General features: G+C 51.0%; 1 protein-coding gene across 4 annotated transcripts in view; it reads right to left on the minus strand.

Moving 5' to 3' along the window:
• Positions 1-18,509, minus strand: part of LOC133344078 (collagen alpha-1(XIV) chain-like) — a 97,373-nt gene that overhangs the window by 20,876 nt on the left and 57,988 nt on the right. For all 4 annotated transcript variants that reach the window (XM_061554025.1, XM_061554024.1, XM_061554026.1 and 1 more), the window contains 12 exons: positions 17,309-17,447; positions 17,025-17,167; positions 16,715-16,824; positions 15,726-15,884; positions 15,485-15,562; positions 13,628-13,714; positions 9,033-9,086; positions 8,501-8,596; positions 7,881-7,934; positions 3,083-3,136; positions 2,708-2,761; positions 2,176-2,247 (listed from right to left, as the gene is read on the minus strand). In XM_061554025.1, coding sequence (XP_061410009.1) covers positions 2,176-2,247; positions 2,708-2,761; positions 3,083-3,136; positions 7,881-7,934; positions 8,501-8,596; positions 9,033-9,086; positions 13,628-13,714; positions 15,485-15,562; positions 15,726-15,884; positions 16,715-16,824; positions 17,025-17,167; positions 17,309-17,447 — 1,100 coding nt within the window. The remainder of the gene's footprint in view (positions 1-2,175; positions 2,248-2,707; positions 2,762-3,082; positions 3,137-7,880; positions 7,935-8,500; positions 8,597-9,032; positions 9,087-13,627; positions 13,715-15,484; positions 15,563-15,725; positions 15,885-16,714; positions 16,825-17,024; positions 17,168-17,308; positions 17,448-18,509) is intronic.

The following is an 18,509-nucleotide window of genomic DNA, read 5'->3' on the forward strand; positions in this document are numbered from 1 at the left end:
GGGTGGCTCGGCAGCCAGGGGAGGCCGAGTCGGCACAGAATAGATAAAACCCAGGCTTGGGCTCAAACCAAGTTGATCTCAACTGAGGTCACCACTGGCTGTTCAAGCAATAAATAAATAAATAAAACAATGCTACACTGGGATTAATACCTATTTTGGCAAAATTGACGGCTGTGAGAATGCAAGATTGTTTAATTGCCATATGATGAACGCTTCTTCGTAGCAGCACATGTGGCGCAGTGTGGTACCCCGGTACTGTGTGTATAAGTGATCACTGAAAACAGCCTCAGAAGTAGTTCTGCGATGTCTCCTTCTACAGACCGCTCACTAACACACTACTCTGGCAAAGTTCAGAGTTCATGCCACGACATCAGCAGCACAACTGTAGTAAGACAGACAGACACACACCATGGATTGGGGTGGTCTGCATCCAGCAATAGATTTATCATGGCTGCTGCTGATGATGATTATATATACATAAATATTTATTACGTTTAAGAATTTGGTTTATGGACCACGCTCTTGGGCGGAAATAAAGAGAATTTTTCACAGCTGCTGGTGCTGCCAAACACACACGTGTGGAGGTGTGCAGACTGGCACAAAACACCGGGCAGCATGAGCGAGCAACACTTGCTGTCGGTCGTAGTCTTAATATGGCAGGTCTGGGGATGGGCATGCACGCGGTGAGCGGACTGCAGTGAACAGCTGAACTCCACTTCAAGCAAAACACGACCCCAACCCCACCCCCCGTGCAGGGTCACCCCGACTATAAAACGCACCGCGTTCATCATCTTAAGCCTTGATCTACCCACTGCTGGAGGAAGGCCACTCGTCTGGCTCTTGCACAATAACTTATTTAGTCGCTCCATCTCTGCCGTGGGCGTCCTCAGCTGTGCTCCCTCCTTTGGTTGCAACTGTGGAGTCAGTCTCTCTCTACCCACCACCCCATGCGTCATTGTAAGCATTCCCGAACCCTCGTGGCACATTACAAGCCCTCCCTGCCCTCTGCTGGGCCATTTGAACCCATCTCTGCACCTCACGAGCCATCCCAAGCTTTCTCTTGCCCCTGCTGGGCCATCATCGGACGTCCCTAAGACGCGGAGAGAATTCCGCCCCCGGCGCTCTCGGCGTGCCGTGCCAGCACCGCCTCCGCTGCCGCCAGGGCCCAGGAGCGTGCACACAAACACCAACGGTCAAGAAAAATGAAATATTATCATGATATTAAAATAATACGATTTTGTGCCAGCTCATCTGAAATAGTCATCAGCATCTGCACTGCAAGGCGCCATCGTTGATGGGAAGGATGATCTATGCTTCTGTGCACGTGTGCGCGTATTTGGGCAGCTGCAGTTTTAAAGACAGCTGACACACAAAACCATGCTTATGCATCATGTTTCATCATGTTTCTAGAGCAGGCTTCCCCAGACTTCAGATCTCGCTACCCACCATCGTACGCTCTGCCGAGAGTTTGCCGTTTAATAATCATAATCATCATCTTTGCACTAATACGGTGCTTGCTTAAAAACCTCAGCACTCAAAACCAGCTGGCATCACAACTCATCTCAACCCTTGATAAGGACACCACCAGTGGCAACTGTCCCTGTGCGGCACGAAGTGCTCATCACGTGGCCTGCAAGTAGGCACGAGTTCACTAGTTGGGGGCGATAATTGCTTCTACATGAAATCCCAATTTAGTGATTTGTAGGTAATTTTTCTAATTTGGACCGTGACCCCGGCAGACAAAGGACTACTTATACTGAACGACGTCACGGGATCTTTCACGTTCGCTGTGAAGCTGATGTCATGTGTACAGTTAATACGCCGGCAGTGTATTCTTGTGACCTGCAGCACAGTGGACACAGTGTGGGTGAGACGAGACAGTGTCTGGTAGCCCGATTCCTCAATGTGGGTGGAGGAAACAATGAGCAAAGCTTACGGACACAGTACCCATGGCCATAGTGATATGAGAGCAATAAGGAGAATGACATCCAAAGCGTGAATGCTTTGGAGCGTTAATGGAGTGAGCTCTCAGTTGCTGGAGCAGACGTGCGGAACATCGAGACAGCGACAGCCACCAGCATGTCGGGAATCTGTGCACAAGAACCAGATGGCCCGGAGTGGGGCCCATTCAAGCGCGGCCCAGGTTGGTAACGTCCATGCTGCCGGGCCGCTCACCTGAAGTCCACCCTCGCCGTTGAAGCCAGGTTTGCCGCTCGGCCCCGGGGGTCCAGGGTTTCCTGACGTGCCCTGGTGGACAACACAACGACGGGTCGAGCAAGGGCAACGCAGCCTCTATCACTGTGCCCCTCTTAGACACACGGCACCTCTGCACAGGCACACCGCACGCAGCCAGCTCAAGCTTGGCGAGTTGATGATTTAAGCGATCGATTACTCTATCAATTATTAGTTCATCACTCCATCAGAAAACACAATTGGGAAAAATAAGAAATGTCGCCTCTGTTCCCATGTGTGCTGTTGGATGGGTGCTGATGGGTGGGGCTTGGCGACTTCATTAACATCATCAGTGGCACTATGCTGGGTGCAGATTGACGGGGGTTTCCTGCCTATGGGAGGCAGGATGTGGGGGTGGCCGCGGTTTTTAAAGGGGCTGAACAATCGAGTGCAGCGAGCGGTCGATTGCGATCGTCGGTGAATTCGTCGGCCCACGCCACGTGATGCACGACCACCCAGGGGTCTCGCCACTCACCATGGGCCCCGCTTGACCTGGCAATCCAGGTCCACCTTCCTTCCCCGGAGGGCCCTGCACAGGAAAACACACCGCGATCCACGTGAGGGCACAGCGAGGGGTGCGGTTGATGCAGCGTGAGTGGCGAGCGGTCAGGGAGCCGAGGTCGGGGTAGCCACCGGTCCGGGTTTATATGTTCACGGAATACAAGTAGAATCTATACGTCACATTCCTTTACAAAATAATTTCTAAGTTATAAAGTGAAGGTTATTGGGTTTGCTTGCTGTTCACACACACTCGTGCGTGCACACAAAAGACACACATCTAAAGTTAAAAGTCTCTTAAGTTGTAATTAAACACTGACTTGAAGAGTACTAATGTCGTGGAGCCACTCACCCGCGGGCCCTGCAAGCCCTCCCTGCCCTGCTGCCCGGGAGGGCCAGAGGGACCCTGCAGACACAACGTTCAGAGATGGTGAAGAATATTACAAATATTACATAGAAAACATAGGGGGAACATAGACATGGAGTAGGGAGAGAGGGGTAGAGAGAGAGGGGGGTTAGAGAGAGAGAGGGGTGTTAGAGAGAGAGAGATGGGGTGGAGATAGAAAGAGGGTAAATAGAGAGAGGGGGTAGAGAGAGAGAGAGGGGTAGAGAGAGAGAGGGGGTAGAGAGAGAGAAGGGGTAAGGAGAGCAGAGCGTGAAATCTATTGTGAAATATTTTTATTTAAAAAGGGGGGGGGGGGATTTACATAAAGCAAAGCATAAAAAACTAAATGATGAACGAAGCAAAGTGCCGACTACACTGAGGTCCCCATAGTGTAGATGTTTGCCCCGAGCTCTCATACTCTGATGGTGCATTGTCTTTGAGTTGTGCGCCTTTTGGCGTCTTCTGGTCCAACCCATGTGAGACTAGGCTCTAAGGAAAGCTGTCTCGGGTGTGGACCAATCAACTTCAAGGACAGTGCACATTATCAGAGTTATGTCTTTTGTTTGTATTTATGACTGCAGGTATTGCGGTCTATGCAAACATGACTCCTTGTAAAAAGGTGTCAGTTTTGTTGCCAGATAGAAGGGTAAAGAACCAATTATCATATTTTTACTGGCAAATGAGGTCCCCATAGTGTACACCGAGCATATTCTTGTTTCCTCTGATCGTAAAAAAAAAGAGAGAGGGAAAATAAAACAAAATAATCAGAGGGAGGGAGGGAGGAGAGACGCGTTCACCCAGAGCTCCGGCCTTTACCTCTAAAATCTTTATTTTTCTCACCTTTTTTCGGGATTTATTTTCACCAACAGTAAGTGTCTTGCTTTATACACATTTGTGATCAGTTTGTTTGTTAATTTAGACTTCCTTTCTCTTTCTTTCTTTGTTCTTTTATATTGTTTTCACTGTTCAGTGCGCAGCTGCGCTCACTGCAGTGGAAAGGTGTGTGTTTTTTTTCCGCACAATCCTCCAATTTTATTTTGATAGTTGATTTCATAATCACGCTCTTCTTTGCTTTCTTTTCGATCTTGATTTCCTTTAGCAATCTTTGAGTTTTGTGATTCTTTTTCGTGTTTTTCGTGTCTTTTTTCGTTCCTTTGTCTGGTGTGCTCCCACGTGTTTCACACCCGTGTTCGCACTGTACCACACCGGCCGGTGTGGGTGCTGGGCAGACATCCCCTTTAGAATCCCCTCTTGTTTATTGCTGCGAGCGTGTTTACATTATTTTATTTTTATTGGTGTGCTTTTTTTCTTACGTTTTCGTTTTTTTCCTCCTCTTGTAAAAAAAAAAACCAAGGACTTAAAATAATTGTACTCTCTCCAGGGGAGCTTTGGGTGGACAGCAGTAACAATAATTAGCAGAAGGTGGTCATAACACAGATTTGACCATCTTTATATAAAACATTTTTTTTTTACGTTTCTTGGTTTTTTTGGTAATTGTTTCCTGACTTTAGAAAGTAGAGAGGTTTGCTTTCGTAGTTGTGTGTGACATCTCACACGTGAAGATGTCCACCCGACCCGCAACAACGTACGCGAAAGCTACCGCACCTACGCAAGGCCCGTCTCTGGGGTCTGCAAGGCGCCTGCAGCAGCACCCGGAGCCTCCACGGGAGGCTGGGATCCGCTGCCCGGCTTCTCACGATGTTCCGATTGAAGTTTACGTGGATGCGCTGCGCGCCATCGTGCCAGGGGGCTCGATAAGGTACGCCTCCAAGGTGAGCGGAAGAGTGGTTTTCTTCATGGAGTCTGAAAAGGTGGCAAACGCCGCCATGGAGAAGGGGCTGACGGTTGGCGATTGGCACCTTACCTTGGAGCCAATGTCATCACCATCGGTACGCGTGATCGTATCCAACGTCCCCCCCTACATTCCCGATAAAGACATCCAAGACCACCTGGCTAAGTTGGGCACGCTGACTTCCAACCTTCAGCGTGTGCCTCTGGGCCTCAAAAATCCTGCCTTGAGGCATGTCTTGTCTTTTAGAAGGCAGGTCTACATGCTGGTGCCCAATGGGCAGCTTGAAGAGGGCTCCTTTGTGGTCATGAATGGAGGAAGGGCCCATAGGCTGTTTTACTGCAAGGACGTGCTAAGATGCAACCTATGCAAAGCATGTTAAAAAACACTGCCCAATGACAGCAAATGCCCAATCTACCAGCGAGACAACGGTAGAAAAGGGTGATAAAGAGGCACACCGAACAAGTGACTCAGGAGAGGGTCCCTCACCACGGAGATCACACGAGGTGGCGGTAGACCCCGCTCCAACCCCAGCTACTGCCATGGAGACCGAGGCTCAGCCAGCCACCCAGCCGTCATTGACAGCTGGACCTCTGAAGAGGAAATTTACGGAGGACTCTGCTTCATTATCTCCAGAGACCAGTGGGGATGAGGTCAGTCCCTTTAAAGATCTCCCAGAGTTGGAGTCTGACATCGCACAGACGCCTGGGGGAGACGCGGAGAGCACTGGTGGCAAGGACGGGGTCTTCGCCATCCCAGATGCCCCTAGAAGTGGGACACGCAGAGGGAAGAAGCCCCGTGCAGGAACCAAGCTCAAGCGCAAGACGCCTGATGAAAATCTGGAGCCTGAGATGGAAGCGGGGGAAACCGCAATCTGCGAAGTGGCGAAGGACACAGGTGAAGAGGGTCGCACTTCAGACCTTGACGACGCGCCCAGCGAGGGGGCCGAGGGCTCCCAGGAAACACGAGCAGCCAAGAGCACGGAGGAGCCCACACAGGACCCCACTGACCAAACAGTGGGTGACCAAGACAAGGACGAAGGAAGGCCGTCAATTGAGGGGCAAGCGGCATCGCCCGATAAAACATTGACGGAGGATACCACGGCGACTGAAAATCCTCAAAGCCTGGGGGATGAAGGGGGAAGCCAAGAAGAGGAGTTGGAAGAAACCCTCAGCACAGGAAGTGGGGTGAGCCTGACATCAGCAGAGCTGACCGAAGGGGCACCAATATTTTCGCAGTCGGAGCTATGGGACTTTCTAGATGAAGTACGTGGCACAGACGAAAGGGTGGCTGCAACGCTATCAAGGTGGCGAAATGTGGAGGCAATAATAACCTCCCTACTCCATGTTGATCGGGGCTTCAAAAGACAGGGAAAACTGTCAGATGGAAAGGAAAGGAAAAGGATCAGGTATTTCCTGGGCCAAATAAATACGTGGAAACAAAACACACCTGACGACAACTCCACTAACATGTAATGCTGCGGATAGCGGAACATTGTAACCATAAATGCCTTAATAGTGGAGTATTTTGTATCACAGTGGCCAATAGAATCTGAGTAGACCTAATGTACAACAACCAGATCCTATGTAATTTGTGTGTATATGCGCCGAATTTTGAGAATGTTTGTTGATTTTAATTTTATGCTGTGTACCTGCTTGTGGAAAGGAGAGAGCAGTACTTTCCGCAGGGTTTTTTTTTGTAAGAGTTTTTTTTGCCTGTTTGGCCATCCTTAGCAGTCTGGTGTATCTTACTGGGCGTTGGGTTGGCTCCCCATGAGGGTGTGCTCACTGCCATTGCTTACCGAGTTACTACATGTTTTGGGTACCAACCATCCCTGTGTGCTGGTTGTTCACTCAGTGCTGTGTTTGGTCACCTGATATGCCAAGGTCTCCAGTAAGTAGTTACTGTGTATTGCAGCTGATGTTCTTTTTAATTATTGTAATGTTCAAGCTTGCTTAGGGATTTAGAAGAAGTTTAATAAAAGAATGGTAAAAAAAGGGGAGGGAGGGGAGGGGAGGGGAGGGGAAGGAGGGGAGGGGGGAGGGAGGGGAGGGGAGGGGAAGGAGGGGAGGGAGGGGAGGGAGGGGAGGGAGGTCAGGCAGGTGCCTTTCGCCGCTATGGTGCTGGTAGAGCAGCAGCAGGGGATCTGGTGATGGGTATTTTGAGGATGATTTGTTTTCTTATTGGTGTCTATGAACACCGTAACACACAATGGGACTAATGTTACACGGGAAACTCGCGTTAAATCTTTGATTAAAAGAAAAATACAAACAAACGACATGATGAACGAAGTAAAGTGCCGAAAGACTGAGCATCTTTCTCGTCTGATCGTTTAAAAAAAAAGGAGGGAGGGAGGGAGGTGAGGGAGGAAGGTGAGGGAGTGAGGGAGTGAGGGAGGGAGGAAAGTGAGGAAGGGAGGTGAGGGAGGGAGGGAGGGAGGTGAGGGAGGGAGGTGAGGGAGGTGAGGGAAGGAGGTGAGGGAGGGATGGGGGGAGGGAGGTGAGGGAGGGAGGGAGGGAGGGGGAGGGAGGGGAGCCAGAGGGACGCGATGCCAGCAGGGAGCATCGTTGGCACGATGTGACGTTTTATATTAAAGACGCCGCCAACCACCGCAACCACCGCAACCACCGCAAATCGGGAATTCAAGCCACTCCGTTTTGCGAGCGGTCTCGTCGAAGATGAGACGCGCACAATCGTGGTGGTTTACGTTAAAATAAATAAACGTGCGGGTCTGCATGTGCAAAAAAAAAGGAGGGAGGGAGGGAGGTGCAAACAGCTAAACTGCACGGCCACGAGTCGGGTGCAGACGTATGCTTTGATTGAAATGGAAAGTGTGGCAATGTCTGGAATCTCAACATATCGCCACGTTGTTGGTGTGTGCGGCAGAAGGAACACAAGCGGAGCGCGAGACGGGCGAGGGAGCGAGACGGGCGAGGGATCGAGGCTGCCAAGTTGAAAGTTCGGCGCCGGTGTTACCATGGGCCCTGCATGTCCGGCCGGGCCCTGGTCTCCCTTCTCACCCGGTCGGCCCTGCCATCAGACACCAATGATGAGGAAACGATCGTTAGTATTGCGTCAGAGAATATTGGTAACAAAATTATTACGCAGACAATTTGCCTCCTTCACATATCAGTCCTGGCAAATAAAAAATAAAGAAAATATTTTTTACACATTGCATCAATCACATGCCATTATGTGAGTGCATAATTTAATCGGCATTGGTTCAACACGAGAAAACTCTGGACCAGTTTTGACATTCAGTGTCTCATTAAATTATGCCAATTGTGCACTTCAAACAAGCCTGACTATGCTCATGAGACTATGCATGTGAAAAACCAGTCCAGCATTTGCTCAGGATTAGAGAACACACGTAAACTATGGTGTAATTCTGACTCAAGAAAAGACGATGACCGGTGGTCGAGACTAACAATGGAGTGGCAACCAAAGGATGCAACTCGACTTCGAGAGACATCGAGCGCAGAGATGGAGAGATGGCAATCAGCTGGAGATGAATGGTCCATTGCATCGCAATACCATCAGAGATAGCGACAAATTGCGGAGGCCTTCATCCAGCAGTGGATAGAACCCCTACTCACCGGCTCTCCCTCCATTGATATTCCATTGGGGCCTTGAGGTCCAGGCTGTCCCTGAGAGCCAGGGGGTCCTTGCTCCCCCCGTGGACCCATTGCCCCCTGTGCTCATGACAACAAAGACAAAGATCCCCCATGTAGCGTTTAACAGACAGCTGGGGCAAGTGCAAGTGCTGTTAGGGAGCCCCTATTAAGGCTGGCATTGCACACGAGAGGGTGCTTTAAAAGCGAACATTACGCTGGGTTGCATTTGTCTCCCCATACAGTCTGTTAAAGCCGAACCAATCCAGACGGGGCCCACGATCGGTTCGGACAGCACTCGCCACTGATGTCAGTTGTGACCGGCAATCTGATTCAGGTCACGAGTCCGTAGTGCAGTGCGCTAACCACTGTGCCACCATTCCCCACGCACAGAGACAACACTCCCCACGCACGCTCGCGCACGCACACGCAAGCATGCACCAGCACGAACGTGCACGCACACGCACGCACAGGCACGCGCTTCGCCAGGATGGAGTAGTGGACGCTGGGCGCTCACCTGGGGCCCGATGCCGCCGTTCTCTCCTCTCGGACCCTTGGGGCCAGTCCCTCCCTGCGCACCATGACGCACGCACCAGCCCGGTTAAGCATGGGCAAACAACCCCCGTGACAGTCGTGGTGTGGGGAAGCTGTCAGCCAGCATTGGGATGACAGAGGGCTGCAATCAGCGATGGGAATTGTAATGAACGAGCTGCACTGTCGCATGTGTGTGACGTCCTTCCACTGGAGTGGTGTGCTTAAACATCTTTTTGTTACATTCCACTGAGTTTTTTCACGACATTAATTGGCAGTGTGGGTAATTGTTTGAGATGAAATAGTTAACATTCCAGTCATACTTAATTGACGTACTTTTGCTAATCAACGACCATGAGGTTGTTTGACGATGCTTCCCCATGTTGGCCAATGCGAATTGATTAAGTGGGAGGAGCGGGTGGGAGACGCACACGACCAGTTCAGTTACTGCTCCCCACCGATGTTCGCCGCGGCTTCAGAGCATGGCAGGTGCTAACCGCTGTGCCACTGCTCCACCCGAATGACGGTATGTCCCGTGCGTGACGTCACTCCACATGCCCCCCCCCATCATTAATATTCATGAGCGGGTGGATTTTTACACTCACGCAAAAGAAGGTCGAGCGGAAATACTTTTTTTTCGTAAATTCGCTTTAAGTTTGACGTTTCTTTATTGAAAGTGCAGCTAATAAATAATTCTACGCAGCAACAAAGTGGATTTATTTATTTATTCAACACTTGAGACAAAAGGTAAGTCTCATTTATGCTTCTACATTATGGTAAAATAGACATTTATTGGTGATTTCCCAGATATTGTATCGATTTCCAATTTATTTCAACCCCAGCGACCGAAAGCAGAAGAGAATAAAGTATCAGAGCAGTGAATTTGAACACATAGAAGGTCAGTTATATACAGTGCTACAGTGACATGAAGTGAGGTGTTTTATGACATAGTTTTGTGGAAGATTCACTGCCATTAATACAGTGCTACAGTGAAATGCAGTGACGTGATTAAGTACATACTTTTGTGCAAGATTCACTGCCATAAAATTTACACAAGATGCAATTATACTCTGCTAAATTTTTTCGTAAATATTACAGCTTCCGTCCTAGGACGGGCAAAGAAGCTAGTTCTTATATAAACGTTGAGGGTGTTTATTGTGACTGTTGTTTCGTATTATTATTTATTACCCTGAACTTATCCTTGGCCAATCACTCAAAGTGACGTCATCTCTAAGAGATTTCGCTCGGTCTGGAACCAACACTTCAATTCACCCGCCCGCTCGGTCACACGCTCCACGCGGCACTATCAAGATCGACGGCGGTGAGATGAGACGCGCCGGCTCAAAGGGAAGTTCGTGAGGTCGGTGGGAATTTCCACCGCTGGCTCTGGGCTGTGAACGGGAGATGAGCACCAATGCCTCAATGCTCCGCTGCGACTTGACTCATGAAAGACGATCGGCAGCAACGCGGCTCTCGCCCGGCGTGGGAATGCCGCGGCTCCCACCGCCGACTTGCTAACGGCCCGGATGGACGGGTTTAACGAGCTGCACGTGGGAGTGCGCACGACGTGCCCTGACTGCGGGCGCTCGCTCCGAGCATCTGGCAATTTGATCCAAAACCGATCGAGCAATCGTGTCGCGGACAACTGACCCCGTGACCCCGCGTCACGCCCGTGTCAAGGACACCCCACTCCGGGTCAGGAGACGCCAATTGAGAAGAGCGAGGGTGGGGGCGGCCGGGTGGGTCAGAGGTAACGCACCGAGCCAACAATACTTGGAATCTGGGTTCTAATCCAGGTTTCAGCCACTGACGGTGATTATACTGGCCTCTCCAGGCGTGAGGCGATAGTCTCAGTCCGGTCACTGGTGACTCACACTGAGACCCATAGACTCATATAGATACCTACAGACTCTTATGAAGACCCACAGACTTACAAAGACTGCTTTGAGATTAAGTCAGGTTTTCAAGTGTTATGTGTTTAGTGTTTTACGTAAGTAATCGATTCCTTAAATAATCAGAGACACAGTTCGACTGCCAAGTGGAGTTACACATCCGTGATCCTGAGGACACCTTTCTAACAGCTTGTGCATCGCGAGGACCAGTGCAATGACAGCAGAAAACCACCGACGTTTGCTCAAGCTCGCTGGGATGGCACAATTGGCACAGAACGACATTTAGAAAAAAATATTTAAAAAAAGTATCGGCAAGCAGACGCATCTGTGCAAATAAATAACCAATGAGCCACAGCTGTAACAAAAATAACCACTGAAAAAAACCCACATACCAGATGACCAACACGAGTGGGGCATTCTGTGGCGTCGGCAGACTCCCCGTCAACCCCAACATTGGGCCGACGTCGATCAAACGCGTCCAACCACATGCTGGGTTGGGACAACGTTGGCATGTCTGCCGGGTGGTGCTTGAATGGCACCGCATAGCTCCCCACTTATGGCTCACCTGACACCCCCTCCCCTCCCCCCCTGAATGGTTGCCTGCGCACGGCACGAGTGACCGGGAAACCGGAGTTCAAACTCGATCACCGCAGGTTGGCGGCAACTGGCAACCGATTCCAGCGGAATCCTGGTCACGAATGCACCGATTGGAACTACGCCGGAAGATGAAATTGTTACCACTGTGGCAGCTCCCTTCACTTATCAGTTAAAAAGGTTAGAATTGTTATTTGGTTACGAGACCAGTATTCACCGGTTTTTACCATTGTTTTTTTTCATGGATGTTCCAGTCATCCAAACAAAATATTTTAACTGTGATAAAAGATTCCCCATATAAGCCTTCCTATATTAATGCAGCAAGTGCTGTTAGCATGCACCGATGAAGGCTGGCATGACACTGAGGGGGTGGGTGTCCAGCACCATGCTCTGCCACCTTTGTCTTCTCAGTGCTGATGTTTACACACCACACTAGGTACTAATTTAAGACTGAGTCAACCTAAGGTAGGCCGTGAACAGATATATTCGTCACCAATGTTTCCCAAGAGAAGGAATCAAACTCCAGTAACCGGGTTCATAGTGCAGAGCACTCACCACTGCGCCACCGTCCCCCACATACGCACACATAGCACACACACTCGCGCACACGCACGGAGGCAGACGAGGCTCGCAGACACGAGAACGCACGCGGCGAGGGAGAAGGACAGGGCGCAGCCCAACCCCCTCCTGCGGCAGCCCTCGTCACGCTACACTGAACTCCATAGACCAGGTGCCCGGTATCTGACCAAAATCAGATGCACTCGCTGGCTCTGCCGTTTGCTTATTTGGCCAGGAGGTGGAGGAGGCGCTCGAGGCTGAGCAGCTCGCCGGAAGACTTCCGTGATTACCCCTCTTCCCGCACACACGAGCCCATCTGGACGGCATTAATCTACAGACCAGGCTCGTTTGTACGGCGCGTGGACGCGATTTGTTGATTCACGCGGTGGGGGGGGGGGGGGTGTCTGATTTATTTGCAGCGTTCACTCAGCACCTAGGGGCATCTTGCTCGCCCTGGCACCCAGGGAGGGCGAATCGGGCGTCACGACCCTGCCCTTGTTGCAGAACTTTGTGGTTCGCATCCAGCAGGGCACCCTAGTTATTACTGTGGGTGATTTAACCAAAAAACAAACCTGTCGTTTGTTTCACATTGGACTTTGTGGAAAGTGAGTGCCGGCGTCAACGTCCAAATTAAAAAAATTCGAAAATTGACAAAACAAATGAATCAACTGGGATGACACAAATCAACGGCAATTATCGCTCCCCCTCCCCTACTGGCAGACTGATGGCCTCTTGCAGGCCGGGTGCTGAGTCCCCTTGTGACGTAAGCCGCTTATCGCGTGTAAAGATTTCTCTGGGACCGCGCGGCATAAAGGAGGGCGGCAGTATCAACAACACAATTCATGATCATTAATACCGATCTGTCGGACTGGCGCTTGGCACGCGAGTCCTATCCCAACCGCACGCCAAGAATCCCACCACCATCATCATGAGATACGGATGCCGGGGCCCAGCGGGACCCACGGAGGCGACTGCGCAGGATCTGTGGGCAGCTCGTGTTTCTTATCGACGTTATGATCATTTCATACGTTTCTGCTCCGACTCATCCATCTCTCTCGCGGGGGAGGGGGAGGCCACTTCCTGTACAGACTGCGAAGAAGACGAAGGGGCAAAAACTCTGAGGAGTGGGCGAGGAGCAGGTTGGAGGGGTCTGTTAACCCGTGACCACCCAGCGGTCCAATCGTTGCAACCTCGTCCAAAGCAGGAAAACCTCCGGCACAACGGCACCGTAGCAAAAACACCACGCATGGGTGGACATAGGAAATATTGTATGGAGATTGCGTCTCTGTGTCCCTCTTTTTTTGTGTCTCTCTGTTGCTGTGTCCATGCGTCTGTGTCGTCTGTATGTCTGTGTCCGCGCATCCGTGAGTCTGTGTTTATGTGTCTATACGTCACTGGGTTTGTATGGCTAATTGTCTGTCGACGTGGCTCTCATTCTCCCAAGAAAGCAGACACGGAGACAAACACAGAGAAAGCGAGAGAGCAGACCGAGAGACAGATAGTGTGTCAAGCGGTAACAGGTTCATGGGGCACTTACGGGGGGCCCTGGAGGTCCGGGGGGCCCCTTGCTGTCCTGGGCGCAGGAGCAGGCGAGCGGCAACGTGGGGCACGTCGCCTCGTCTCTCTGCAAGTGCAAAGAGGACGTGAGGGGGGCTCTTGGCCACAGCTCGATGCACACTCCACGGCACCTTCCTTTGCTTTAAACGAAGCCGCCGAGTGCAGGTCCCAGGGCCCAAAACGTTCAGTGGCCAGCAACAAGCAGCAAAACCACGTGACCCCAACCAGCCAATCGGAGCTCGTGCTGCTTGTGACAACGCATCAAATGCTATTTCTAAAACAGAGTTCCCGCGTGTTGCAGAGTCGAAGGTGAATGCGTTACACCGGGATCCGTGTGGTGTACGGCAGTACACGGCACACCAGCACTTCTCACAACACCACACGTGCAAATACCGGCAGTGTCCACAACAATTCTTATCCCCACCCCACGGTGTTCCCCTACTAGCCCTATATTCCCTACACCCCTTACACCCCCTACATCCACACTGTCCAGGACTGCTTTCTGCGTTAAACAACAACACAGAGAACAACAACGTCGTCGCTTGTTACACTAATGGCGGCTTAGTGGTAGAGTGAGCGCCTCGCAATCGCAAGGTTGCGAGTTCAACTCCTAGTTGGTGGGGGGGGGGGGGGGTCACTCAGAAAATCATCCCGACTGGATCTATAAAATGAGTATCATTTTGTGCGGATGTCGAAAGCAGCTGTCTAATGGATAGACTTACCCCCCCCCCCTCCCACCATTAAAATGTAGAATTTCTAACAAATGGCAAATTATAGCACAGGGCTATGATGAAGACACCATCTGCCAGGAGGCAGCGACGTTGCTCAGTGTGTAATCGAAATTGAGTAACTCTTTGGTTCTTTCGGTAAAGTCACGTATAAAGATAAAATAACAAATTAAATAATAGCATACTATGACGTTTCGATTGCAACACAAGCAATCATCATCAGGTATAAAAGAAATAGCAACAAAAATCTAACCAGAAAACTATAGACAGACATATAAGCAGACAGATATCACAAAGATACACAGAGAGAAAACACGCATCGGCACAAAGAGAGAGATCGTCTCTGTGATGAGGCCTTAAATAGAGAGAGGGGGGCGGGGGCGGAGAGAGGGGGCAAAGAAAAAATTAGCATGTCAATGGGTAGGACAACGCGTGGTACGGTACGCAAGCTTGAAAAATTAGGAGAACGGGAGAGAGACACACTAAAATTAAATAACCTAGCAAAATATAGAAATGTAATGTAATGCAACACAGAGAGTCGGTCAACACACAATTAACGCATAGCCTGGTTGATTACGTATTTCAAAGATTGCTAAGTTAGAATTTAAGTGTGAAAATTCCAAAGAGAGGACACAGGCAGAGAGAGAAAACAAAAAACCCAGAGAGAGAGAAAAAAAGATAAGCTTAAAACTTCCCCGTAGAAGTGGTTCAATCTAAATTTGGAGCTTTCGTGACTGCAGGGATTACTCTTTGGTTCTTACCGAAAGAACCAAAGAGTAATCCCTGCAGTCACGAAAGCTCCAAATTAAGATTGAAATTGAGTAACTTGCAGTGTTTTATTTTTTCGAAATCTTGCAAGTTTTAACTGTGACTCCGGGACACGATGGCCTCCTCACTTTAGAATGACATCAAGGGACCTTCAACGCCCGCTGCAAAGCAACTGGCAGAGTAGTTTATGGTTAAATACCGTGATATTAACCGGGGCGGCCTTCCAGAAGCGAACAGCGAAACATCTGCAACAAGCGGTCGAAGGCGCCACCGCTGGCTGGTCGGTGCCCCCCCCCCCCGCCCCCCGCGTCTCACAAACGCCCTCACCAAACGGGACTCACCAGCGCCGGCAGCTCGCAGCACTTGTCCTTGGCGGGCCAGGTGGTGCCGCACACGATCTCGAACATCTGCAGCTGGAACTGTAGGGGAAACCGAAGAGAGCGTGCGAGCACATTCGTGCGCGTGCGTGTTCGTGTGCAGGTGCACGCGCAGGCGTGCTTGCGTGCATCTCTGTTTGTGCGTGTCTGTGTGCACGTGCGCATCTCGTCCATGCGTCTGTGCACACGGCTTGCATGTGCGTACCGTGGCGGACTTTGGCGCGCTGGGTGTGGAGCGCGCAAGCCGGCCTAGCACTTCACTGCCATCAAGCGACACGTTCCCCGGCACGCGGCTCTGCTTCTCCGCGATGAGCGTGCAGTCGACGAAGAGGCGCACACTTTGCTTGGCCACCGTCACGTGCACCTGCGGCAGGGAAGCCGTCGCGCGCGCGTCCACCGCCCGCCCTGCTGCACGACGCCCCTCGTCCTCGTCGGACCGCGAGAGATTACGCGAGCCCCCCCATCGCCCCCCCATCGCCCCCCCATCGCACCCCCACCCCCTTGCACACTCCGACTCCTCCTCCTGCCTCCCCATCCAGCCCCAGTGTCGCTTCACACAGCCACGCATTACCCCCATGTGCCCACATTATATGACTCTTTTTCAAGAGCGGTGGTTCTCACCCTGCGATCGGCGATGCTCTTGCAGACACGAGGATTATTTTTCTTCACATAACACCAGAACTTTTCCTGACTGGAACGTTAGCACGGTTGGCTATGTACAGTGCAAAAGAAGTTCAACATACATACATACAACTGCTCCGATTCATAAATCAAAAGCACAAGCAGTAGGGTGAAACGTTACGTGGCTTGGCAAGGGATGAGGCGAGGACCGGTCCAACAGCCACAATTCTGCCCTTTGCCATCGATAAATGGCCGGATTGTCACGGAAAAGACCCAGCACCTCAGTGCTGTATACCTCGTGGCCACACCACCTCATGCCTGCAACATCTGGCAGCCCACCTTGCAACTCACCCAAGAACTAACCGCTTCGCTTCCGCTATCTGATGAGGTCGAGCACGGTCTGGGTTACGTGGCCGTAGGCCAGCAGCCCGAAGCCTATCAACTCAAACCGCTCCAAAACAATGGATTACCTGCGGGCGGCTAAAACCTTGGATTAGAAAGCAGGTGCTGGGCGATGGCGGCTCAGTGCCCCGGACACGGCCACTTTGATCCTGCGAGACTGCATGTCCATACCTTGTGGAAGGAGCCAAAGAAGATCCTCTGCACGTCGGGGCCGTCGAACGAGATGAACTGGGGCTTCCCCTCCTCATCCACCGTGAAGTAGGTGAGGGTGCGACCGCCGACTGCGTGCACATGCACAAACCGGGAGATTGAACAGCTTGCGAGCCCAGTGCTCCGACCGTTACAATGCACCGGAGCGGCGTGCCCTTAATGGGAGATGCGATACGCGAGTGTTCCCCGTCAACCTCTCCGTGACGCCGTACGGGAAATCGAACCCGGCCCGGGCGGGTGACGGTGGCGCGGCGAGCGGTGCGGACCGTACCGTCGAGCTGCACGCCGGCCTGCGAGGAGCTGTCCTTGTCGAGCACCTGCCACACGCTAAACGGCTCCGTCGACGTGTCGGGCAGGATGCGCAGCATGAACGAGACCGTGTACTCCTGCGGCAGCCCCTCGGGGTGCAGCTCCCTGCAGCACACGCAGAAGAACCACAGAAATACACGGGGATGCACAAAGAGACACGGGGATGCGCGGAGAGACGCGGGGCTCTCTGTGCATCCCTGCGTCAGAGGAATGCCGAATGTCCAATGCAGGAATGGCAGCGAGCACCTGGTGGCCTGAGAGAGCATGGCGTCCTTGTGCAGGCGGAATGCCGGGAAGGCATTGAAGGAGCCGGGCTCCATGGACACGCCGCTCAGGGACGAGTACAGCTTGTCCACCAGCCCAAATGCCTCCATCATCTTGAAGCCTGCAGCAAGCAGCCCGGAGGGGCACACAGAGGCACAAAGGTGAAAATGGGAGAAGTCAGCGGCGCAGGCCCGTTTCCAGGCACCAGCGATAAAACTGGCGCCAAGAGCACGGGCCTTGCCAGCCAAGACGATTACATGACATGTGGCATCTCCACGTGGGGCTATTATCACAAATGACAAACTGTGGTTACTGTTCTTGGGAACTTCACTAATTGATTCCTCCAGAAATGTTGAGGACTCGGTCTCTAGCAGACACTCACCGTTTCATCACATCCACACTGCGGTCACCTCCGATTAGCACGGTTAGACACATACGGTATGAAAGAAGATCGACAAACATACAGACACTAGCATCTTTGCCCATCCTAGGACGGAAGCTGTAATATTTCCAAAAAATTGAGCAGAGTATAATTACGTCTTGTGTAAATTTCATCACGGTGAATCTTGCACGAAAGTATGTCATCAAACACTTAACTGCATTTAACTGTAGCACTGTATTAATGGCAGTGAATCTGGCACAAAACGAAGTCATCAAACACTTCACTGCAGTTCACTGTAGCACTGTATTAATGGCAGTAATTATTGCACGAAACTACGTCATAAAACACCTTACTTCATGTCACTGCAGCACTGTATATAACTGACCTTCAATTTGTTCAAATTCACTGCTCTGATACTTTATTCTCTTCTGCTTTCGGTTGCTGTGTTTAAAATAAATTGGAAATTGATACAATATCTGGAAAATCACTGAGAAATGTCTCCATAAAGAAGGGACAAGTTGCGTTATAAAATGTCCTTTGCGCCTAAACAAATTCAACAGCTTTAGGTGGAGTGCTCTGCGACTTACTTATTGTGGTGTGCTGGAGCTCGCCAGAGTAGCAAACAATTTGAATAGGAGGCAATAGTGGCAAAACAGCAAAGAAATGTTGATTTTAGCATAATTTGCAAGTGTAAAGTTGACCTTGCTATTGTTAGACGTGGCAAAGATATAAATGAAGGTAGAAAATGCAGTGGGATGTGGTGTGGAATAAATTGTCTGGTTAGCTCTAGATAAATTGGGG

This window comes from Lethenteron reissneri, chromosome 19 (assembly GCF_015708825.2).
Source record: "Lethenteron reissneri isolate LAM-NWPU_2019-01 chromosome 19, ASM1570882v1, whole genome shotgun sequence".
Classification (NCBI taxonomy): Eukaryota; Metazoa; Chordata; class Hyperoartia; order Petromyzontiformes; family Petromyzontidae; genus Lethenteron; species Lethenteron reissneri.